At 40.7% G+C, this 26,757-nt stretch overlaps 1 protein-coding gene across 2 annotated transcripts in view; it reads right to left on the bottom strand.

Annotated features, from left to right (window-relative positions):
* The window catches only part of MTHFD1 (methylenetetrahydrofolate dehydrogenase, cyclohydrolase and formyltetrahydrofolate synthetase 1), a 54,874-nt gene extending 36,150 nt beyond the window's left edge, over positions 1-18,724 (bottom strand). Inside the window, exons 1-2 of one of the 2 annotated variants that reach the window (XM_024567765.4) lie at positions 18,526-18,724; positions 5,917-6,001 (exon numbers count right to left, since the gene is read on the bottom strand). In XM_024567765.4, the coding sequence (XP_024423533.2) occupies positions 5,917-6,001; positions 18,526-18,566 (126 nt within the window). In that variant the 5' untranslated portion in view covers positions 18,567-18,724. The remainder of the gene's footprint in view (positions 1-5,916; positions 6,002-18,525) is intronic. The other variant, XM_024567766.3, reaches the window with a different exon arrangement.
* Positions 18,725-26,757: the final 8,033 nt, after the last annotated feature.

Here is a 26,757-nt window from a genome sequence, read left to right as displayed (position 1 = left end):
ACAGTTTATTTTCATTCATCTCTCAGGTAGCTAAATGCAACAACAGGTCACCTTTCTATGAAAGGTATGTAGGCATTTTTTCTGAGTCTTTGTGTATCTGAAAATATTTTTCTGCTTCTTTGCACTTGAGGGACCCACTTGGCTGAATTTGGAGTCACAACATTTTCCTTTAGAGACGTAGTCGCTGGCACCGAGTGTCACAGAAGTCTGAAGTGTTTTGCTGTTGTTCCTTTACAGAACCTGCTTTCTGTCTGCATGTTTTGGAAAGAATTTTTCAAAACTTCAAAACTTCCACCAGTTTTAAAACGGAAGCTGAACAGTTATAGTTATGAACATATGTCAAAGTTTCACTGTAATCCTAATGCAAAGGAAAAGACCTCTTTGGAGCCAACTCAAAGACGCACTCTCAGGATATGCCTTTTACAGAGGAAAATGGTTATACAATCATTGCCAGACTGGATGCGAAAAGAATGTTTAGTAGGAGAACAGTAGATTCTTGACTGACAGTCAAGTAGGTGGGTGGAAGACTGGTTTCCCAGAACAGATCTTAAATCCATTAGACTTTATCAAGAAAATCACTTAAGCATTTTATCGGAATGCTGATTTCTTTCTAGAAAGAGGTGAATAACATCATTCAAAAGAGGTCATTTCCCAGAACAAGTTAGGAACAATTTTTTTAAAAGATGTTATTTATTTATTTATTTATTTATTTAGAGGGGAAGGGAGGGAGGAAGAGAGGGTGAGAAACATCCATGTGTGGTTGCCTCTCGCACCCCCGGTCCCCACTGGGGACCTGGCCCACAACCAGGCACGTGCCCTGACTGAGGATCAAACTGGAGACCCTCTGGTTAGCAGGCCGGTGCTCATTCCACAGCCACACCAGCCAGGCCGGGAACAAAATTTTTTTTAACACCGGGAGCCTGCAAACTGTTTCTGTAAAGCGCCAGCTGGTGTATGTTTTAGATTTTTCAGGCCATGCACTGTCACACATTTTGCTTCTTTTTTTAACCCTTTACAACCTAGGCAGCATTTGGACATGGGACAGTTTACTGATCCCTATTTTATAGCATAAAATAATGTGGGTATTGGTTTATTCATTAACTCTTTCTGCATCAGGAGCCTTTTGTAGCTATTCAGGCCAGTTGACTTAGTTACTTTTATTGTTTTGTCCATGTTTCTTTGTGAGGACTGAATAAGTTGCCATACACAAAGCAGTCTGAAAAGTTCCTGGCAGGAAGCAAATGTAAGTTATAATACTATTAATAATTAAAGTATTTTATATGCTAAGGGAATGGAAATACAGCCTCATTTCTATCGCTTATCATGGAAAGTCTTAATTTCTTTTATTTGGGAAGTTAACAGTCCACCGTGTTTTTTAAAAATTCCAACTTTTAGCTACGCACTACCCCAGACAGACCATGAATACCCTTGACTGCAATGCCAAGAAATTAGAAAAACAAAGGCGAAAAGCAAATGGTTTTTGGAGAAAGACCTGAGTTTATATGCCAGACTCAGTCCCTCCCTGACCGTGGCTTTGGATAAGCTACCCAAGAGCTTTGCACATCCGTTACTGGGACGATAAGCAGACAGTTCCCAACCTGTACGGGGAGTACAGAAATCAGAACTAGAAACATATACAAATCATTTGAACTATAGTAGACACTCTATATACGCAGTGCTGCCATTCCTTCTGTAAGGGCGAGGCTGGATGGACTGTGATGGGATTTGCATTTTGACAAGGGTGACCGTAACAGTTAGAAGGACAGACTGGAAGCATTCAGATCAGAAGCCTGAAACCTGTAAGCAGGAAACTGCAGTGGCCCCAAGGGGTGGGAGCAGCACAAATCAAAAGGAGGAAACAGATTCCAGGAAGCTCACACAGGCAGACTTAACAGCACCAGTCCCTGAGCAGAGGTGGAGAGGGAGAGATCCTAGAGGTGACCTCAGGTGGGAGGGATGGTGGTGCCAGGTCACCAGGATGGAAAAAATGAGAGGTCCAAGGCAGCAGAGATGTGGTATGTGAAAATAAACAGAAACCTCATTTGAAATCAAGCTGGGAAGCTTGAGGAGAGGGCTGTCATGCCTGTCACTCGAAGCACACTACTGACCCCAACAGGAAGGGAGTGCTTTGCCTCTGCAACAGGACATGGTATCACTTCACTGCCTCAGCAGGAAGAAGATTCCTCCTCATCTAGTAACCGCTCAGCCAATGAAAAGTCACTACACGCTGAACTTCCAGTTTCCTCCAACAACTCTCTCTTTACAACAGCCCCTCCCAAGTCCATAAAAGAACTTCCTCTCTCCTTTGTATCTCAAACAACATGGTTCATCATTAGACTGCATGTCCCGAATTATAATTGTTTGTTGTTCCTGGATAAACCCATTTTGCTGGAGAAATATCTAGTTGTCTATTTGTTTAAGGTCAACAACTACAACATAATGTGTGTAAGCCTTGTGTCATAGAAAGATGTTGACTCTGGTGCTGAAGTGCAAGATAGAATATAGTCTCCTATTGGCAAGGACATAGGGGACAAAGCTGTAGAACACTGTTTATGTAAACAAAAACACTAGCAATCAATACATTTAAAATACGAGTTTAGAAATCAATCTTTGAAACGGGGAAAAATTCCCAATGTTGCTAAGGAAAGGTTTCAGATTTCTTGTCTATGACATTCACTCTCTCTTGTGAACAAACGATTCACAAGCAGGAGCTGAGAAATTACTGTCCCCCACATGTACCAAGTGTACACCCACGACATATACCTTTGATTCTTAGTAATTTGCAAAAAAAAGGAAAACCCACCATAGGAAGGGACACACCAGGCAGAATGGCAGGCCTTCCGTGTTTTTCTTCTCAGCCAAGGCCTCCAGATAATGTACAGAAATGGGGTAAAATGTTTAAGTACCATTCATTCTGAAATTCTTAGTGAACAAAAGACAGAAACTCAGCAAGAGGTCAAATGGTGTAAGTGGAGACACACACATGGAGAGAAATGGGAAGTGAGGAAACAGGTATTTCTGAAGGGAATTTCGAATGGAAGCAATCAGTTTCCTGTCGTCCAAATCAACCCTTCAAAACATTCTTTGTACATTTGTCCATACAACAGGTACTTGTTGAATGCCTCCTACCACTTTATTGAAGGCCTCCTACTGGATGAATCTGGAGCTCAGGGGAGAAAACGTGGACAGAAGCCTAAATCAGGATGCATTCTTCCATGTATCTGTGAGACTGTGCGAGCTCACTTAGAGAAGGAGTAAGCTGAAAAGTGGTCTGAGGGCTGCGCCCTGAGGCCTTCAGATGTTTTAGGTGTGGCGAAGAAGGAACAAGGAGAACCTATTCCTCACTGAGGATGAGAAACAGGCAAGAAAAGATTAGAGAAGCAAGGGAAATAAGTGATGTCCCAGAAACCCAGAGTCCAGAACTCAGAAGAGATCCAGGGTGTACAAGTTACTGGCCTACAGCCGACATCTGGGGCCAGATTAAATTGCGTAGGGCTGCGATTTTTTCAACTGGGGTGCCGCAAGAATTTTCAAAACATGTAACACGTGACTATTTAGCCAGGGGCACTGACCTCTTTTCCCTTAGATTGTCAAATAAAAAAATGACAACAGACAACAAAACAATAGCCATTCAGTATGAATGAATCAAAATTATACCTATTTTTTGGTCAGATCAGTAAAAAACATATTTTGGTGTGCTACAGAATTTTAGTAGTTGATGTGCCCCGCAATGAAAAAGGTTGAAAATCGCTGGCCTGATGAGATCATCAAGACCCTTTAAGAAGATCTGTAAGCGCCAAGCTTTTTTATCATAATACTATGTCATTTGCCTTTTTCACTGTATTCACATTTACATTAGGCCGTAAAAGTAATAGTGAATGAGTAAGACTGCTGGTGACTTAGTCGGAATCAAGACAACAGTATCAAATTATACTCTTCCTGAGGGTGTCCTTCACTGCCATCCGTACACGCGCAGTAAAATCAGATGACGGTTTCACTTAGAAGGGCCCTGGGCGAAGCGGTGAACACCCCTCATGTTATTAAACCTCGACCCTTGTGTGTCTTTTTAATATTTTGTGTAAGGAAATGGGAAGCACTTCTGCACGCAAAAGCATGCTGGTTGTCACCGGGAAAAGCAGTTGTGCTTTCTTGCCTTGCAAGCTGAGCCAGCTGCATTTTTAAATGGAACACCATCTTTATTTGAAAGAACTGACAAACAATATTATTCAGCTTTGACGATCTGGCAATAGTTTCTCAACAGTGGAAAGTTAGCCTGCTCTTCGAGTAAAATAACTAACTGTATTTATTGCCAGTAATAAAATTTGAGTTTTCAAGCAAACATCAGAATTTTTAATCCACTCCTGTGTGCTTGAAAACTTCTCAAAAATTAAAGTCTTTTTTTGATGAGTATGTTGGTAATAGTAATGATGATGATTTTTTTATACCACATATAAAATATATTAACATTTGGAAGATCTGCATAATTCAGTGAGCCATTATTTTCCACATGAGGAATGAAGGACATAAAAAAACCATGCGTGGGTACATATCCTTTCAAACTGCAACACAGATTCTGATGCAACAAAGTATGAAAGTTCAAAGACACAGTTTTAGATTCCACACTGCAACTAACCTTTAAAAACTTATATTGAGTGCTGGTGTAGCAGCCAAGAAAAATACTCACAATTATCTGGAAAGACTATTTTTTTAAATCCTCACCCAAGGACATTTTTCCATTGTTTTTGTTTGTTCATTTGTTTGTTTGTTTTAAGAAAGAGGAGGGGAGAGAAGAAAGGAGAGAGAGGAACATCGATGTAAGAGAGAAGCACCGCACCAACTGGCTGTGGATCACACATGCCCTGACTGGGAATCGAACCCAGAGCCCTATGACTAGCAGACAACACTCCAACCAACTGAGTCACACAGACCAAGGCTGGAAGACTTTTTAAAAGCCCTGGCTGGGTAGCCCTGTTGACAAGAGAGTCATCCCAATAAACCAAGATTGCGGGTTTGATCCCTGTTCAGGGCACATACAAGAATCGACCAATGAATGCATCAATAAATGGAACAATGAACTGATGTTTTTCCATCTCTCAAATCATGAAGTAAATTTTTTAAAAAGTTTAAAAAGCCTTCCTTTTTACCACTATATGTCTTTATGGGCCACATTTTCTTCACATATTATACCACACTAGCACACAGCAAGAGATTGAGTGCAGATACAGATGGGAATCCAGCTGCCTCCACCCATTTTCTCACTCAATTTTCTTATCTAAAAGTTATTTTCAGCCCTGCCTGGTGTGGCTCAGTGGATGGAGCACCGGCCTGTGAACCAAAGAGTCACCGGTTCAATTCCCAGTCAGGGCACACGCCTGGGTTGCAGGCCAGGTCGCCAGAAGGGGTGCATGAGAGGCAACCACACATTGATGGGCCTCTCTTTCTCCTTCCTTTCCCCTCTCTCTAAAAATAAATAAATACAAAAAAAGGTTATTTTCTCATAAAAGTGTTACTTACGTTAACAGAACAATTTTACTAGTGGCACTTTTACATGTTTAAATATTTTTAAGCTTCTTAGTTTTAATTTCTAATGCAGCAAATATCAATGGATAAATCCATAGGAACAAAAGCTCCTTAAGGTCTTAAATTTTTTAAAGCACGAATGGATCCTAAGACAAAAATTTCAAGAGACTGGACTATGGGAATGGTACCCACAGAGAATAGGAGAGGGCCAGGATACGCCAACATTTAGAAGCTGAGCTGAAGAGGAACCTGCAAGGAGAAACTGCAAAGGTGTGAGGTTTCACAGAAGCCAAAAAAATAAATAAAAAATGGGAAGAGACTGAACTGCTTGTTGTCTTAAGTGCTACTGAGAGGATGGGCAAGGCGGGTATTAGCGGAAATACACTGTCATAATACCTGTAATATTGCCAGGCCTGGTGTGAAACCAGGTACTTGCTCCTTTATCTCAGTGACCTGGTTCTTCAGTCGCTGCCTTATTTGCCTAGAGAAAATGGAAAGGTTGTGGTCAACACAATGTTTCAAGTACAAAAAGTGATGTGGGTCATTAGATATATTTCTCTGAAATTACAAACACCTTCACTGAATAGTCATTATCTGGTATAACACGTGCTACTGCCCGTCAATCTTCCAGGCTGCAAGCAGACAAGGACCTTTCGAACTGCCACTGACACCTCTGGGCTAGCGCGTATCGGGGTAGTTACTTTAAAACCTGTTAGTTGATGGCATCCAAAGTCATACAGTGAACAAATGAAAACATGGCCCCACACTTCTGGGAGGCTGCGAATCCTCATCTTTTTTTTATCATTTCCATTCTCCAAGTGCTATATGAAAAAACATTTTGCAGGAAGGAACCTGAGCTCACTCGACCTACCATAGTATGATAATCACAGGGTATCCACATAAGGCTAAATGGTAATAAATCCCACTCCAAATTCAACATAAATTTACAAACTATATTCTAACTTACAAAAGAATTTAACACAAAGTTAAAAGTATAAGCTATTGTGAAACAATGATAAATCAACTTACCAACTACAACTTCTCAACAATTCAACAGGACAGCAAGTTTATTCAATTATATCCATAAATAAACATTCAGAATAGCCCTTGCCCAGCCATGACGCAGTCACGAACATGAACAGGATCTGTCTCTCTTGAAGGATCAGTCTCTCATTTGCCTTTCTTCACCTTTACCACACGTGACATACAAACACTGTATACATGGACACTTGCCAGCGTGACCTCACTCACTCATTTGTACTCCCTTCTCCAGGTCACCGCACTTTACAAACAACTGGCATAAAAAGCCATAGGAGTCACAAGAAAGAGACTATTTGGATTAGCCTAGTAAATGTTAAGGATGTTGGATAATACAAGAAATCATACCTAAGATTTCACAGTTTTATTTCTAGCTAGTGACCTTTTTATAAGTCAATATCCTATACAATAGTAGAGGTCAAAAGAAGATTTAATAGGCCACTGGGATTTGACCTGAAAAGAGGCCACAAAATTCTGCTGTGACATAAAAGAACAAGAAATAGTGGGAGCTGCCAGGTTTTCACCAGGCCGATACTGAAATTCCCCAGCAATTCCAGCTTTAACTGGTTCTCCTGCATGACAATCAGATGTGGTAGCGGGTAGCAGCAGAAGGCCCCTCCCAGGAACCAAGTTTCCAACTCTACTCTCTTTTCCCTCCAACCATTCATTATGTTCACACAAAGTGCTGGGCAAAGATTTCTACCTGTTCTCCTAAACCCTCCCTGACCCAAATAAAATCCATGAGGGAAAAACAAAACAAATCCCAACCCTTCTTATTACAATAACAAGAACCAACAGTGAAAATAGATGAACGTATGTGAGGCTCTCAATAACCCTGAGAGGGAGGTGGGCAAGGGAAAAGAAACTTTCTTCTTCACGTTCACAGTTGTAGACAGAGGCTCTAAGCAGGTAGGTGGCTTTCCTAGGGCGGATTCAATTATCAGCAGAAAGAACAGCCCTGAGTGGGAAAATGAGGTCCACGGGGAAGCAGTAACAGATCAGCAGACTGTTTTTACCTGAAAGCGATGAGAAGCCATTAGAAGGTTTTGAACAGGGCTGACATGATCAGGCTTACATTTTAAAAGGGTTATTCTGGCTGGTGAGTAATTCTGCAGACTGTACAGGGAAAGGTGAGAATCAGGGACAGCAGTCAGCAGTCAGGCGCTCACAGAAATCCAGGCATGTGTGATGGTGGCTTGGATTATGGTATCAATGGTTGGCTGGCAAGAGTCGCTGGATTTGCCCTGGCTGGTGTGGCTCAGTGGATTGAGCACCAGCCCGTGAACCAAAGGGTCGCCAGTTCAATTCCCAGTCATGGCACATGCCTGGGTTGCAACTCAAGTTGTACCCCCAGTAGGGGGTGTGTGAGAAGCAACCACATATTGATGCTTCTCTCTCTCTCTTTCTCTTTCCCTTCCCCTCTCTCTAAAAATAAATAAATAAAATATTAAAAAAAAGAGAAGTGTTTGGATTCAAGACACATGAACCTGAATCACAGAGCTACAGATGACTCTGAGGGGCTGGGGTTGTAAAATGGAGCTGGAAAGACTGACGACTACAAATATTTTAAGGCAAGGAGCAGATTCCATGCTGATACGTGCACTTATTTATCAAATATTACACAGATTCTAGAATACGTAAGTATCTGAGAACTGAAGAAGAGAGTCTAGGGAAAGTTAAAAACAATACTTATACCCAGCAGGTAGCAAGCGATGGGAACCCAGTACTACAAGGTGGTACAGGCAGAGAATGTGTCAGCCTAGTAGGTTAAGATCAAAGAACAAAATGTTCTGTATTTTGTATGCAAACATTTAAATGGGTCTCAGTTTGCAATTTCTTTTTCTAAAAAAGGTTAAAGCTTGAGATCAGTTGCAGTGACTTCCTTAAACTTTTCCTAAGAAGCAGGATTGTTTTTGAAGCTGCACTAGCGGGATATTCTTCCAACTAGAAAGATTTACTTAAAAGCTAACATTTAGGTCTTCTTATGAGACACGACCAGAATAGCAATGAGGCATTTCAAAATGCACATAAACCAGCAAGAACTAACTAGGCAGCCCAGAACTCTAAAGCAACAAGTGGAAAGTTTTCACCTCTGGTGGGAAAACACACACACACACACACACACACACACACAAGACAGTTGTAAATTACGTCTCCATAAGTCCCTTAAAAAAAAAGTCTTCCCTACCTTAATTTACTGGGTGAGCCAGTAACTAAAGAATCCTAAAATGAAAATTGGAATAAAGAAAGCCAAGTCTCAGGAATGGCTGAAGAAACTATAAAATAGGACCATGCAGAGAAAAGTTAACACTCCCCCATCTATCTTTATGTTAGGGTCACAGAGCTGTGATAAAGTAAATGGTGGAAAGTGCTTTAATTTTTATAGTTCATTACTATAAGAAAATTTAAATGCTATAATAAAAGAACTTCCTAATCATTGAAACCTCCTAAATTAACAGAAACTTCCTTGAGTTGCAGATGCCTCCCATTTCTATCCACGGCCCATGAGCTACACACCATCCTGGTAAAGATTCTGGGGACAAAGCGAGGCAGAAATAGGCACTTGGAGAAACACCCTGATCCCTGAATAGGAAACTACGCGTGCCAAAATCACGGCATCTCCATCAACGTTCTCTAAAATCTAAGGGATGACAACATATCTTAGGCTCAGTGCAGGAGACATCAGTATCAGAGTGCCTGCCAATGAACGCAGTAAGACAAATAAACCATTAAAATTTCTCTGGTCAGGACAGACAGACAGTGAAATAGTCACAGCCAATTCAATAGGAACAGACACCAATGCAGTTTTAACAAAGTTACTACTGGCATCTAGTGGACAGATGGCAGCACTGCAACTAAATATCTCACCATGCACAGGACACCTCACAACCAAGAATTTCCCAGCCCAAATGTTAACAGTGCCCAAGGTTGAGAAACCCTGCTATTGGCCCATAAAATACAATTTGGGGGTTATCTTTTCTAAGGGGCGAAGGTCAAAGTGGGAACCATTTATCTCAACCTGTCAATATGTGTTGGAATCTATATGGACAAGAGTCCGTTACTGTTTTCTCCAAGTTCACATTTCCTAAACGCAGCTGTTTAGGAAAAGAGCCTGGTTAATCAAAGTCAAAGGTGTACATCTGTGTGGAACCACAGCACCTCCAAAGAGTCCTAGTCAGAGGACCCCGAACACTCCTCAGCATCCGCCCAAATCTCTTTTGCCCAAAGTCTTGTACAAGTATTCCTGAAAGTCCATTACAAATTCCAACTCATTCTGTTTAACATGATGGCTCACTTTCAAATTCTGAACATTTTGTGACAGAGAAAAAAAGCATTCCTAAAATATAACTTAACAAGACATTGAACAGAAGCTAGACATCTGAACAGAAGCTATAGGTAGAAAAAGAAGGCAGTAAAGGATGTCTAGCTACATGGCTAAGAAAACGACGTGAAAATAAAGCTCTGCCTGAGTCAACAAACACCGAAGCTTAGAGTAATCCTCAAGTGATTCTCACAAGGTCCACAGAGCAAGCCTTTGGTAAGCGATCACAGAAAAACCAAGAACATTCACTTTCAACAGGAACACAAACTTCTTGTGTTCCACCCCCAAGATGGAGATTATTGGAGATTTGAACAATGCAGTACAACAGAAATGTCTTATTTTATTTGCTTTATTTTCATTTTGTTCATTTGTCGTTTTATTTGATTTGTTCATTACAACTTTTATACTACTAAAAATATTTCACATTTTCTGCAAAACTTAACATGCAGTTTCTTGTAAAAACAATTGAGATTACCTAGTGTTCCAAGAAATACCTGTAGTTCACATTCCTATTCAGCAAAGTCAAATTAAAAGACTAAATTACCTTCCTGTTGAAGTGGATTATTTTCACTGATACGTAACATGATATCAAAAGCTGTACTATATTAGTATACAGAATAATCAAAACTTATATCAGGTCCTGGCTGGTGTAGCTCAGTGGATTGAGCACGGGCTGCGAACCAAAGGTCACTGGTTCGATTCCTAGTTAGGGCACATGCCTGGATTGTAGACCAGGTCCCCAGTAGGGGGTGTGTGAGAGGCAACCACACACTGATATTTCTCTCCCTCTCTTTCTCCTTCCCTTCCCCTCTCTCTAAATATAAATAAATAAAATCTTAAAAAAACACCTAGTATCAGTACTTTCCTTAAGTTTACGTATAAAATATATATAATGAGAATTATTATAATTGCTCTGGTCGGGTGGCTCAGTTGGTTACAGCGTCGTCCCTTATACCAAAAGCTTGTGGGTGTGATCACTGGTCGCTGGTCAGGGTGTGTACAGGAGGCAACCGATGGATGTTTCCTTCTCTCTCCCTCTCCCTCTCTGCCCCTTCCTCTCTTTCTAAAATCAATGGATATGTCCCCAGGTAAGGATTTAAAAAAACAAATCTGTAAACCCCACAAAACATATAACTAGATTTGGCCTCTAGGCCGTACTTCTGTACCCTTCACCTGATAGGAAGAATATGAAACACGACAAGGTGTTCTCAAGGATGAGGGATCTATCAGCGGGGGCCCAACACCCAGAATTAGCCTCGCCATTTCAGGACTACCTAACCACAGATTTGGCCATCAGAGTGGCTTATGGCCCCAAGCCCCAAGCAGGCCCCTGGATCATCACCCAAGGGGAAAAGGGAAAGAATGTGGAAGACTGGGGATCTACACTTGGAAAGAAAGAGCAGGCCAAGAGCTCTTATCTGAGAAAAGCCTCACAAAGGCCTGGCCTTTCTCGCTTTTAGAAACAGCTAAAGGAAAATCTTGGGTAGAAGGGGCTTAGGTCTAAAAGGCTGCTTACTAAATAAGTAGGGACTAGTACTTCGGCACCAAAATCCAAATGAAAGATCATTTATCATGTGAAGTCAAACAAGGCAGTGAAGATAATAAATTCATGACACGCTCTGAAAAACACCTTCACAAAAATGTTCTCTGTGTCCTGATACTCATCCAGCACCAGCAAACCCAAGGCTGTACCTCACCTGCTCAGGTTTGGGGGGGAAGAACTTTTCATCAAGGAAGAAAGAATGCTAACAAAGCAGGAAGGTTTGACTTGACCCCAACCAGTCAACACTGGACTATAACCTTGAAAATGACTTTCCGGTTGGTTCATCCATCTCCTAACCGGGAGAGCCAAAATCGGTGGAAAACACTTTGAAATTACTATTAGCAAGCAAGTGCCAAATCCTTTTGAGGAAGGAAACTAGTGTCAAGTCTCTATCACTAGCCTTGCAATTCTTGTTCAAGTCACTTCACTTCCGGCTACAGTTTCATAAACTGCATAATGGAGGGAGGCGTGGCCTGGGTGGCTGAGGAATCCTGACTGTTAACCACCCACTCCTGTAAGGTCAAAGATTTACAGAGTGCCAGGAGCTACCTTTTGGGAAATTACCAAAGGGAGCCAACTGCACAGTGCAGGGGCACTGGGGGCTTTGTGCACTATGGATCCAAAGTCAGAGGATACAGTGCTCGACAAAGGAGCACACAGGCTTGTACACAGAGCCTTACGTAGGCATTGAATCCTCTTGGCAACAGCCGGAGGCCAACAGTGTTATTATCATCCCCACAATGTAAAAGAGGAAAGTAAGGCTGACTAAATTGCCCAGGGCCACGCAAGGCCCAGAGTCAATGGGGGGGAAAGGGGAGCCTTTTCCCTAAGCTCCAGAGATGCTCCTCCAGGCCAGGCCAGGCCAGGCCAGTCTGACCTCCCTTCTTCCAGAGGATTCTTCATGCAAATGGGGATATCATAGAGGACCACACATCCCTGCTGAAAGGCCCACAGTCCAAATCCCAAACTGCCTGATCCCTACCCTCCTGATGGACAAAGACATTTATTCTCAGACCATATTTCTAGTTAGGATTTTGGCTGGTGCCACAGCCACAGTAGTTGGCTCCCAGCTCTGGGCTCTGCCACACCCCAGCTAAAACACTCCCAACAGCCTGGCTGCAGGGCCTCTTTAAGACCTAGCAGAAGGTCCCACCTCTCAGAGACATGCCCACCTGCTCTCCTGCACAGGTTCCCCGAGTAAAGCCAGCTTCAACATCCAAGGTTCCATGTGACTTCTGAAAGGCCTACACTTTGGAGCTCATCACAGGCAAATTTTTTTAAGCACAAAAAGGCCTACAGGTATTTCATCTACAGGACAAAGTAAAAAGCTTAGCAACACTCAGTACCCCTTCGTTGTGATGAGCAAATCCTTTATATGAAAATAGTTCTCCTGGCCCTGCAGCAAAACGTAGAGCCATGGTTTCATTTTTATCTTTGATCAGCAGGATGAATTCTAATTTTAAGGCTCAAGATTATAAATCCGCTACCAAGGATACAGAATAAACACAAATACCACATGTTTATTCAACAAGTATTTTCCGAGCACCTGTTTATTAAAACTTTCTACGTGCCATGGACTGCGCTAAATGCTTTACAAGTAATAACTCATTCACTTTTAACGACCTCATGAATTGGGTGCCCTACTACTCCAACATATACGTGAGAAAACTAAGGCGCAAAGAGGTAAACTAAGTTACCCAGCGATCCACGGAGGAGGGAGCAGCACTGTGCCTGGCTCTGGGGATACCGCCCATGGGAAGCTCACCAACGGATCCAACCTGCTCTGCTCCACCCACAAACACTCAGAGCACCTTCTCTCAGTGGCCTTCCAAGCGGCAAACCTTCTGTTTCTTTACAGCTGGTCCTTCCACATAAAAGCTGAAGAAAAATGCCATCAATGGAGAGAGCAGACTTGATTATAGCAAAGAGAAGGGAAGGTCAAACAAATCACACAAAATTTAGTAGGCCAGCTATGAAAAGTACACACGTAAGCACTGCAGTTGCTAGTCTAAAAACCAAATCAGAGATGTTTTTCTAACACTCTCTGATGTATACCCCTTTGTATAACTTCCCTAGAGACGCCTCCCTTAAACCAGGGCGGGCTCTCACCATCCATGTCAATTCACCTCACGCAGGTGCTCTACTCAGAATCAGCTTCCCAGAGCCATCAGTTGTCCCCAAGACAGTGGCTTAATAATTAATGAGGTCACAGTTCACGGCACAGGCTTTGCTGGAGGTCAAGAATCCTCTTCCCCATTACACTGACAGGCTCACCGCCTGACCTTCAAATCTTTGCCTGCAAATCACTTATACACAATGAGCATGAGCTTCACTCCCGTATTTAAAACTGCAACTCCAACCATTGCCCAGAAATCCTGTCCCTCTCCTCTACTCTGGTTTTCTCTTCCATACATCCCACCCCCTCACATTCTTTTTTAGCTTTTTTGTTGTCTATCTCTACCCATCACTATGCAAACTACATGAGGGTATGGATGTGGGATGTTTTGTTCACCGGCACAGCCTCAACCGCTTTGAATAGTGCCTGGCATGCAGGAGGCACACAGATACCTGTTCAGTGAGTATCCAAAAAAGACACACACTTGTACTTGCCTCTAGCTCTCAGACCTCCCTTAACTATCAAATTCAGGCCACAACCTTGGAACTCCGCTTAAGGGAGGAAAAGGGACTTTTCTCCCAAGGGGGGATAATCTGACAACTAGATCCGGCATTCCCACAGGGTGCAAGGGGCAGAGAAGGGATCTAGAGTGATGAACTTTGTCTAGTGTTAGCTACCAGGAAGTTACAAAGGGAGAATAATGCAAGTAAACAAAAGTTCAGGATGGCCTTCTCCGCAGAGTGGGAAGCATGGCAGTGAGCAGAATGCTGTAAAGGAAAAAGATTAGCTTATGAAAGTCCTTTTACTGTAGCAAAGTGGCAAGTGCCCAAAATAGTAAAAAGCACCCTGCACCCTGTGAAGACCTTGGACCTAGCTGAGCCTCTGCCATTAACCAGCCTAGTAACCTATGGCCAAATACCATCACATTTCTTTCCTCAACTATTTCCTTAACTGCAGGATGGGATATGGGGACTGGACCGGAGTTTGGAGACATTCTGACTGTGGAACTCGTGACCTGCCCTACCTTTCCTCCCTCCAAGGAAGAGATTTTACAATTCAAACACTGTATCAGGGAAGAAACTGCCCAGGGCACTTGAATACATGCAGATTTGCCCCCAAGACCCAACAATTGGTGGCAACCAAGGAAGCTGACCTGCAAACTTGGAAATGAGGGACCCCTTCCCCAGATTCCAGGATCCCTGGCTGCAATCTAAGAAGTTCGCTTACCTGTCCTCAAGAATATCCTTGGAGAAGGTACAGAGGGCAATGGAAAAAAATACAATTAAAAACTACTCCTAACCTAAAAAAAAAAAAAGAAGAAAAAGTAGAAAGAAAGAAAAGAATATCCTTGGCCTGGCAAAAGAGGAAAGGTGGGGACACCTGCCCACAGCCTCCACCTGTAGCCCAACCTACTCAAGGTGTAAAAACCACATTCCTGTTTAGGCTCCCCCTAGAGTCAGCGGCCTGCTGCGGCCTCAGCACAAGGAGCTGGGGACTACACTATCCTATGAGCCAGGCAGGCTGCCTCCCCCCTGCACAGCTCCCCCTCTGAGGAACTGTAGGCACAACCAGCTCCCTAAGTCAAGCTCTCCACGAAAGTCGAAGTGCCAAGTTGTGGCAGTGTCTGAAAGAACCACTTTATAAGTACATTAAAGAAAAATCTTCTGTAAGCACAAAGAGGCCTTAGTCTAAATGCTCCTTTATAAACTGTGTTAGTAGGAACTGATTGCTCAACCACAGGGCACAGTAAAAGGTTAGCTATGTCAATTAACTCTGAGCGTGCTGGGAGAGACCTTCCCAGTACCTGAAACAGTCTTCTCCAGAAAATGCTTTCAGTACCTCTGGCCAAATCACTGCCATACTGTTCTTCAGTGATGAGCACTGGATTTAGATTTAAGGCTTTACATAAGTCATTCTCCACCTTCAGGGTGCATTAGGGTCACAGAATGAGCTTTTATAAGATTTTTAAAGTACTGAGTCCAATGACTCATTGTTAGCAATTCCAATTATTCCAATTAAATCAGACTGGTGTGGGCTCCAAGCACTGATACTTTTCAAAAGCTCCTTATGAGTGCCAGTTAGTAAAACTACATTGGAAAAGACTGGCAATTTCTACTAAAGCTACTCATACATATGTCCTATTACTCCACAATTCTACTCTTAGACATGGAACAGAAACATGTGTATTATATGTTCAACCAAGAGATATGTAAAAGAATGTCCACAGCAAGACTATTCACACCACCAAAAACTAGGAATGCAAACATCCATGGGTAAGTGAACAGTGGCACATTCATACAGTAGAACACAATACAGCCGTGAGAGTAAATTGACGACTACATGCAACGTGGAATCATCACAGAAACACCATGTTGCCACAGACGACTTTATACTGTGTGATGTCATTTCTATAAAGTTCAAAAACAGGTGGCATTAGAAGTCAATATAGTGATTACCTTTGTAGAGGTGGTGACTGGATGAGTGAGATGGGTGTCAATGTTATTTCTCATCTGGTGCTAGTTACACAAGTTTGTGAAAAAGAAATAGAAAGAATTAACAAAAAACAGCTTCCTAAGAGATTTTAAGGTGCAGCTAATGTTGAGAGCCATTGAAATAGATCTCAAGGCAGTTATCACTGTCGAAAGATAATAAATCAATTATCCATGTATACATTAACTACAGTCGCCCTTGAAGGACATGAAGGTTTGGGGTACTGCCTCCCACACTGTCATATGTACAAGTATAACTTCTTACTCCCCCCAAATTTAACGACAGTAGTCTCTCAGTATCCAAGGGGAACAGCTTCTAGGATCCCTTACTCCCCACATGGCTTTCAGAATTCAAGGATGCTCAAGTCCCTTATATGTAATGGTCTAGAACAGTGCAGACAGTCGGCCTTCTGCATCTGCAATCTCCACTGTAGATAGGAAATACTGTTTTCGATCTGAAATTGGTTGAATCCAGGGATGTGAAACCCGGGGAACACGGAAAGCTGACCTTATCTTTATCGAAAAAAATCTACATATGTAAGTAGACCTCACAGTGCAAACCCTTGTTGCTCAAGGGTCAGCTGTGATTACTAAATCATTAATACAGCTCAAATGTACTGAACACTTATTATGTGCCAGGAACAATTATAACTGCTCTTCAGTTATAACTCATTTAATTCTCCAAACAACTTAATGGACTAGATAATATCTTTATTTTACATTTGAGGAAATTTGGGCACAGGGATGTAAGCTAATTTGCTTTCAGCCCCACAACTAATAAGTACTGAAAGAAGGGTTATAGGTGTTTACAGGAATAGACATAAACAAAACAATGCAGGTATTTGCCTTATGGAGCTTACAAACATATTTAACTTGCTTTCCACTCAATCAAAACATATCCAGTGTGCACCTATTTTCAGTAGGCTGCCAAGAGGCAAAACTAAATTGTCTCTTCACAAACCAGTCTTTCTAAAAGGAAGCTTTCATCAAGAAAAAGCCACTAGTTTTGCTCATTAGATTCCACATATAAGTGAGATCATATGGTATTTGTCTTTCTCTGACTGGCTTATTTCACTTAGCATAATAATCTCCAGGTCCATCCATGCACGCTGTCGTGAAGGGTGAGAGGTTCTTTCTCGCAGCCATGTAGTATAAAGGTCCCAAAGCTTTGCTATCCACTCAGAAGAGTTTAGCCCAAAACGTATACACGTAGCCCATGGACACAGACAACAACATGGAGGCCGGGAAAGGGGGGCAGGGGTTGGGTGGAGGAGGGCAAAGAGAGGGGAAAATGAGGGACATCTTGTAATAGTGTCAACAATTAAAAAAAAGAAAGAAACACTAGTAAGGTGAGTAGGTTTGAATATAAATAAACACAAACCGAAGGTCAAACAGAAACAAGGCAATTCAGCAAACTACATGTTGGAAAGCAATCAGGTATAAGTATTGTGAGTTCCAGTGTAAAAGCCTGGGGTCTCTCCTCACCAATGTGAAAGAGTCACCACAATCTAATTTATATGTCTCTTTTCCCTCCAGGAAACAATTATTTTGCCCCGAGGTGGGTTGCACCACTAATGACTCTATAATTCACTCAAAAACCTCTTACAAAATTAGGGGTTCATAGGATAATTACTGTTGCCAGCTATAGCAGTTACAAAATAACTGGTGAGGTTCAAGGTCCCAAGAGCAACCTGCAGAAGGGAAGAGCAAAAGTAGGTTTACAGTTGCAGGTACACAACTACTTATTCCTGTATTATTACTTATTGTATTACTTTCTACAGGAGCAGCTGTAAACATACTTTTGCCCTACCCTGTATATTCTTCTCTTCTACTCTCATCTTTCCCCACTAGTCACCGCCTAGACAAAAGCCTGAGGGGAGTTACTTCCTGGGAGTAAGTTCGGCAATCATATCCACTAGTAAGGCATTTAGATTTCCTGTAGGAGTAAAACAGGCAGAGGTCAAGTGTAATATGAAATTGTCAAATTAGAAAGTAACTCTAGGACCAGGTCACGGAGATGGCTGTTAGAGGAACATTAAATTGAAGGGAGAATTGGGCCCCACTTGGCAAATGATGACTCTGGTGTAGTGGGAAAAGGAGACCCTCGGTCACTTAACTAAGCTGTCTCTTCTTCTCCAAATTATAGGGGAAGAAGGTAAACTGAGTTCTGACTCTCTCTTTTGGCAAAATTATCAGCAACTGCACTTTTGGGAGCACAGGCCTGGTAAGAGATCATGTCCCTGAAGCACCGTAGACGGCGGGCACAACCACCAGCAAATGCAGCTTGTGCCCAGAGCCCCTTTCTTCGGCTACAGGTCTTCAGATGTGAAGGGCTCTGGACAATGTCCTCTCTACACACCCGGCTGTTCTGATTTTGCTCTACAAGTCTCCCTCCCTCAAAAAAAAAAAAAAAGGGGGGGGTCCATTGATGACCTGCATAACCTGCGCAGAGCCCTTGCCTTCAGCCCAACATGCACTAACAACTACAGGTGCTTACGTGGAAACCTCCTTCCCGTTCAAGATTTCCGCCGGTGCCATGACCTTTACTAGTCCGCTGCCCACGATGGATGCTGCCAGTATCGAGGTTCGCCTCCCTGTACTGCGCGGGACAGGTCGCCCACGTGGTTAGCGAGACAGCCTGCCGAGAGCTTGCTCCTGCGCCTGCGCTCCCTCCGCACCTCTCTCACCCGCCGGGACAGGGATGCGCGTGCGCAGCCCGAAGAACGTATTTTCCGTAAAGTGAGAAGAGCTGAGAGGTAGGGCCTCCGGAAGGCGGCGCGGAGATAAACTCGGTGGTGGACTAAAATGACTGGCTGGTGGAAGATGTCGTTTCAGACCGCGCCTTCTTGTGGGGCGGAGTCGGATCTCTCTATTCCCGCCTATCAGGCATGGAGGCGGAGGCGGAGGGGCGGTTTTGCTGGAGAAGTTTCGCGGGCGCGGGAGCCCGACGGTCGGCCCCACCTAACGTAAACTAGGTGCCCGGGGACCTGCCAGGGCGGAGCTAGCCTCCCCGTAGGGTGTGTGTGTAGGTGGGGGGAGGTACGGGAGACTGGGGAGCAGGGCCGGAGGACCCCCGGCAGCGGGGATGTTTGTGAGCACTGGCTCTGCAACTGTCCGGGTTTCACAAGTGAGGTTGCTGGTCTTCCAATACAATTCAAAGATAAATTGTTCGGGTCTCTTCATGACCCCCCGCCCCCAGCTTTCTGAGGTATTGACGTGTATGTAAGGTTCAAGTGTACACCGTGGTGATTTTAATACACGTATTTATTACAAAATTCCTATCACAGTTTATCTCAAAATTCTTACCAAAACTTGCCTCCTCGTTACTGTCACATTATCTTCACAGCACTTAACACTATCTAAACTGCCTTTATTTATTGATACACTTGTTTGCTGGTTGTGGGTTTGTGTGTGTGTGTGTGTGTGTGTGTGTGTGTGTTTTACCAGAATGGAACCTGTATAAGAAATTTCCTGTCTTGTTCATACATTGCTGCTCTTTGGGAATGTAGTTTTAAAAAGCTATTTTTAGAGGAAAAATATTTCGTATTTTCCTGGCTTAGGGTATTACTTTCATTCTTAAGACCATCACTTAGTATCTCTCTGTCTCCTTTTTATCATATATAAATGATAAAAATGGGACAGTTGTTCTCAACCCGAAGGTCACACCTGTGTAGCTTTTTTTCTAAAAATATTTATGCCTAGGCTCCACGGTAGACCAATTAAGTCAGAACTTGGGATAGGGTCAGGGTATCAGTATTCTTTGGAGTTTTCTTTGAGATTCTGATGTACTCAATAGGTATGTTTTTTGAAGGATAATCCTAGTGATTCTGGTGTTAGGAATGCATAATAGGGACGTAACTTCTGTGCCATAAAAGTATTTTCCTGAAATAGGGCATTAGCTTTTCAGATCCAAAATGCGAGTTTCACGTTTGCCAGAATGTGCACTTTCAGTGGGATCTCTTTCTTAAGAGCTCTTAAGTTCCCTAATGCTTGATGAAACCACTTTGTGTTTTCATTTAATCAATTAGGGAAATAAAGACCCACAGGTCTCACTGTATCGCTTGAAGAGGCCCCCTTTTTCCTTCTGCCGCCCTCTGTGATGCAGTCCCCTAGCAACGGCGGCTCTGATGTGCAAACATTCTACCGCAAATTGTGCAGGGAAGCCATTCGTGTTGGACAGTTCAGGTTTCTTCTGGGAATTGACCTAGGATTTGGAATTTTCTCTTGTGCTTAATATGGTAAAACTTTATTTCTACTATAGGAAGCATAGCAGACCTTATCTTTCTAATTTAAAGTATTGGTAAATCTTATGAGTGCATAAAAAAGACTAGTAGTGGACAAACCTAAAAATCACAATAATTATGTCATATTTATGTAGTTTTGCTTTAGTCTCCTTATATATTTTAATTATATTTTTATAAGGTTAGTTTGGGAGAACAGTGCTATCACCTATATAAGTTAACTTTTTAGTAAGAAGTTTATATATTTTTTCCTGTTGGGTTGTTTAATCTGTAGTTTTTGCACCTAGTATAGGATGATAGAGATACATCAGAAATAGATCCTGCTCTTAGGTACATTTAATGTAGTAGGAAAGAGAAGATTTTTACACAATGAGTGAGATAACAATCAAAAGAAAAATATAGATCGTATACTTTAAGAGTTAGGCAGAGAGAGATTTTTTGCAGGAATCAAGAGAAGAAAGATTTTAAAAGCTCTGGCTGGGTAGGTAGCTCTGTTGACAAGAGTGTCATCCCAGTAAGCCAAGGTTGCGGGTTTGATCCCTGTTCAGGGCATCTACTAGAACCGACCAATAAATGGAACAATGAGTTGAAGTTTTTCTATCTCTCAATAAGTAAATTTTTTAAAAAGTTAAAAAAGCCTCCCCTTTTACAACTATATGTCTTTGAGGCCAGATTTTCTTCATATATTACACCACACTGGCACACAGCAAGAGACTGAGGAGGTGTTTTTAAAATTTATTTATTAAATTTATTGGAGTGCTATTGGTTAATAAAATTATATAGGTTTCACACGTATAGTTCTATAATAATACATCATCTGGATGTTGTACTGTGTGTTCACCACCAGGAAGGAAGTGGTTCTTGAACTGATACTGCAGGATTTATGTTTATATTTCTGAGGATATACTTGGGCCCACACAGTAGCTTGTTTCTCAGAAGCAAGATGGGTGAGACTCATTAAGCTCTATTTAATTGAGCACTATTTAAGATTCTTAAAATGGTAAGGAAATAAAAGCAAAGGATAAGATTCTTAAGAAGACCATTGTCTCGGATATCATTCTTGTTCCAGGACTGAGGAGCAGTTTATTTTTTCTTTTCACGCATTGAAACTTAACATTGCTCTTTCTCTTCTTTGGTTCTTAGAAAAACAATTGGAAGAGACTAAAGTCTCATTAGAAATATTTGCACTTCAATAATTGCCTTAAATGTCAATAAATCTAGAATGAATTAACTTTGACATGGATTTTAGTGTGAGTGAAGAAAACAAGGCCTTCATGCTTTCTGTTCCTTGTTCTTCAAGTCAGTCACACTGTCATCATTTTTTTTTTCCTCCCCTTATGAAAATTCCTCTCATTCTGGGACTGTTCAGTTTTCGGAGAGATACCACCTGGCAAAGGAAACACATACCCTGCTTAGATGTAGGCCCTCGAGTGCGCAGTTTCTAAACGTCAATCCTGCCTCCCCCGCCCATGATCTTAAAAAAAATCTCCATCTTACTGCTTAATAAAACATGGGTATTAATTTGGAAGATGTAGTTTCTCTATTGCTTTTATTTTCACTTTTAAAAGAAAAGATATTATATGGAATTGAACAGGGTAGGGATTTAAAGCGGTACTGAAGTTCTTGGGAAATTGAATTTATAAAAATTACAATGTACACATGGACAAAATCAAGGGGGAGGGTGGAGGTGGGGGAGGGAGGTGGGTTCGGCTGGGGTGGGGTGGAGAGATGGGGAGAAAATGCAGACAACTGTAATTGAATAACAATAAAATTTTTTTTTAAATTACAATGTGCAGTTACATCTTATGTTCCTCTGAGGCAAAAGAGCCCTATGAGCTATCACATGCTGCATCTTTAACACGTTAGACTTTATCTTTCAGCTGAGTCTTGAGGGATATAATTAGCATTTCAGATAGATTGAGAAGTTGAAAATGAAGGGAATTTGTAAGTTAAGTGTCTAAAGATATGATTCACAAATTGTATTTAAGTATGATATTATGAGTGGATGTATATTAGCAGGCTGTTTCAACAAGTTACAGTATATAAATAGTGTTTTGATACTATCTTAAGAAACTGGATTTGCCTTGACTCCAAGCAACAGGTTCAGGGGCCAGCTCCTTCTGAGGTCTGGCTAAACAGTAAGGATCTGAGGTGGAACCTTCTCAAAGACATTGCTGCTGACGCTGAGCAGAGATCTCTGTATCTCTTCCTGATCACTCTATGCAAAGTCCCTCTGGAAGCACCTTAGTTCACCATTACTAGGTCTGTTTTCCAGACCCTTTCCAGTTTTTCAACCACTTAGATCAAGCAAGGTTCGCTACTGGCCAAAGCAAAGGGCCCCATGGGGCTAAGCCAACAGAAGTCAGGCATCTGACAGCTCACACATCTCAGAAAAATAGCCCAGTAGTGAGTTGTACTCTATTTTTCCTCCATTCTCAGAAGGTGGAGGTAAAACAATCTCATGCATAACAGAGCTATTGTAGAAGAAAGGAAGGTCCAGTTCTGTTTGCCCACTTGCCCATGCTAATACCCTGGCTAATGAATGGTGCAGGTCATGAAGTCAAATGATCTCTCACTTCTTTTCATTCCTGGTTTACTCTAGAACAAGGAGCAGTGAAACATCTAAATGTAATGGAACCTCAAAGTGGATATTACTTATTTTTGCCTTTTTGGTAGTTCTGACATTTCACTGAGGCCCCCCATCCCAAAACAATATAAAAATAGACTGTAACAGGCCCCTGATTTAATTTGCTCCACCCCCATTATTTTGCAGATTAGGCAACTGAAGACTAGAGAGATGGCTCAGTGATTTACAGGCAGAACTAAGTAGTCTGACTCCAATTACCTTTTCAGTACACCATATTACCCCCTTGGTTTACAGCTCTGCTTTATTAGGGATAGACCCTAATGAGAACCTTTCTGGAAATTAAATATTCTCTTGGATCAAATGATGTCCCTTCCACTGATACTTTTGAAGACCACTAGAAAGATCCACCCAATCTTTAGCTTGTAGCTCCGAAGAAAGTCTGAGCTGGGGGTGAGAATGGGGACTTAGAGGAGTGGTTTATTTCCTCCCCCTATTGGTTTTAACTGAGGACAAGCCTAGTGTCTTTGCTAGGAAAAAAAAATGTATGACGTTAAAAGCAAGCCAACAGGCTGAATGGAAAATATGGATGTATATATAATGGGATATTAATCAGCCTTTAAAAAGAAGGATATCATGTCATCCTAAAAACATGGATGAACCTGGAGGACATTATGTTAAGTGCAATAAACCAGACAAAGAAAGAAAAATACTTCATGGTCTCACTTACTTGTAAATTTTAAGACAGATTTACAGAGCACAGAGCAGAATGGCAGTTTTCAGAGGCAGAAGGGAGAGAGAGACGGGGAGATGTCGGTAAAAGGGTGCAGTTTTAGTTGTGTGAGGTGAGTAGGTTCTGGAGATCTAATGTGAAGCAATGTGACTGTAGTTACCAATATTGTATTTTATACTTGAATTTGCTAAGAGGATAGACTTTAAGTGTTACCACAAATAAGAAAGGAAGAAAAAAAAGAAAATGGTGATGGTGGTGATGATGGTGATGGTGAGGTGATGGATATGTTCATTAGCTTGATTGTGAGGATTATTTCACCATGTGTACATATATCGAATCATCATCACACACTGTATATGTAGTTTTTATTTTTAATTATACTCAGTAAAGATGGGAAAGAAGTGAATGATACAATGCAAAAGACAGTGCTCAATCTTTAGTAGTTGAACTCCCTTCAAGTACCTAAATGCTCATGAATCCCTCCAGAAATTTTAAAAGTTATTTAGCCATTTTTCACATTATATGGTAAGAACATGATAAAAATACAACTTAATATTGGTACATTATAAAGTTAGAAATTTTATATTAATAAAGTAATTATAATCTTATTTTCAACATGTGCTCATTTAACTATGAGCTTTATTTTAAATCAACTATAAAACAAGAAACTCCAGTTTGTTTTTATTGGGACTAATATATATTAAAATCCAAATTGAATTATAACTATAATACAGCACCATAAAATTGCTCTTGTCATCCTAGCATTGGGACAGGCCCTGGAGCCTTTGCTATTGAGCACTAGCCCTCGTGGTTACTGGGCTGTGTGGTGTGGTGAGAGATGGGGGGTTAAGGTGGCTGCTATTATAAGCCTGAAGGAAAGTACTATTTGACTATCCTGGGCCATTCTTTTTCCTTTTAAGAAATAACTGTTCTGAACTAAGTGTATAGGCTTTATGTCCTTATATTTAACACTTGTTGTTTTGGGCATTTAAAAAATCACGTAAATGATATTCTACTAGACGTAACTCTCTGCCTTTCCATTTGCATTCAGTCTTATGTTTCCGAGAGTTGTTCTTTCTGATTCACATAAATGTGGTCTGAGCATGTTAACTGCTACATAGAATTCTGTTACAATTATATTAATATATCACAGTTTTTATACATTTTAATTTTGCAGTTTTATGCACTTTAATGTTTCTTATATAAACGAGCTTCTTATATAAAAAGTCTATTCAGCATGCCTCCTTGTCCATATCTTCTGAACTGTGAAATAAGAAAAGTTTTCAAGCTGTATTTGAAAGAACTTATCTGGAAAAATAAATTACAGGTTGAATATTTCTCATTTTTATAAATTACAAGTCTCATTCGCTATAATTATATTTTTCTTTTTATTTTGGTGTTTGGAATCTTAGCAATATTGTGTATAGGAGATAAGACATTTAGCACGTTTTAATCAATTTACACTTCTGTTTTAGACCTCAGGCATACCCAGGTTAATCATGCTGAGTTCATTGTGCATGATCAGCCTTTTGTGCAAGCCCCTCTCACTGTATTTTCCCCCATTATCTCCGTTCTCTCTTACCTCAGTGTTTTGAAATGTCTTTGACTATATATATGCCTTCTAAAAATAGGTAGTTCTATGTATGATTTTTTAAAAATATACATAGAAAAGAACTATAAAATATATACAACAGGTTAAATAATAAAACAAATACCTGTGAACCCACCACCTAGTTTCATACATTGCCAGTACCTTACAAGTCTCCTGTGTGGCCCTTCCTGACTGAATACTTTGCCTCCCACCGAAACTTCAAAATAGTAGATATTTGAATTTTGTGTTAGTCATGCTCTTGCTTCTCTTCCTAGTTCTATCACCCATATATGTTAATATTGGTTTCCATAACCAATGTTAATTTACGTTTTAAAAGTTTATATGAATAGAAAAAAGATCATAATACAAAAAAAGTTTATATGAATTTGAATTATACTGTTTTTATTCTTTGATGGCTTGCTGCTTTTTGCTTAGTGATATTTGTATTGGTATTACTCAATAATTTCTATTATTTTGTAGTATTTTCTATTATTTCAATTTCTATTGTATGATACCATATCATCGTGTTCAGTTTTTTTCTTTTTCAAATAATGATAATCCTTGCTTTTAACTGGAAAGGTTAATCCATTTGTATGTATTGACATTACTGGTTACTTGTATGTATTTTTCCCATCATATTCTATTTGTCCCATTTTTTTCTGTTTCCTTCCTCCCCACCAGCATGGTAAAAACTGATTATGTTTTTGGTTTGTTGTGTTGTATTTGTTTTATTTTTCTCATTCCATTTTTTTTCTTTTTCTAAAAGTTTAGAAGTTACATGCTATATGGCTATTGTTTTAGTTGTTAGATCAATGGTCTTAACATAAAAACTAACTTAACTGAAATCTTTGTTACTCCTGAGAAATCTGAAAATTTTATAGGGCTTTACACTGTTTTTCTCCCCTCAATGTTTATGTTGTTGTTGTTGTTGTTTGCATCCTGCATTGGTTCTGTCCTTTATTTTCAACCCTATAAATCTGATTCTTAAAATTAAGTAATGCTTAATTAAATATACCCACATATTTACTATTAATTTTGTTTTCTATTCTTTCTAATATTTCAAACTTTGTCGGTTCATTTTCTTTCTATGAGAAATATATTCTTTAGAATTTTCTTTTTCTTTTTAAAATTTTTTTAACAATCTAACCAACTGAACTTACCTGGCCAGGACTAGAATTTTCTTAAATGAGGGCGTATTGGTGGTAAATTTAGCTTTTGTTTGTCTCTAATGTCTTTATTCTACCTTAATCTAAAGCCATAATTTCATTCAGTATAAAATTATAGTTGACAGTTACCATATTTCCTTAATTTGAAGAAACACTACTTTTTAATGCACCGTTATGAAATTTAAAAGTTTCTAGCTAAACCATCCACAATATGAAGTGGCATCAACTTTTAGATGTACCCCAATTGCAGGGATGTGAAAATTTGTGGCCTCAGAGTCAATGAAATATGATCTACTTTTCTTAGTATGTTATAGATATCATTCCATTGTTTTCTAGCTTCCGTGTTACTGTTGAGAAGTCATTCACCGGTCCGATTGCTATTCTTTTAATTGCTATCTGTCCTTTGTATCGTCT

Source organism: Desmodus rotundus, chromosome 7 (assembly GCF_022682495.2).
Source record: "Desmodus rotundus isolate HL8 chromosome 7, HLdesRot8A.1, whole genome shotgun sequence".
NCBI classification, from domain to species: domain Eukaryota; kingdom Metazoa; phylum Chordata; class Mammalia; order Chiroptera; family Phyllostomidae; genus Desmodus; species Desmodus rotundus.
This window is presented reverse-complemented; position numbering and strand designations above follow the sequence as displayed.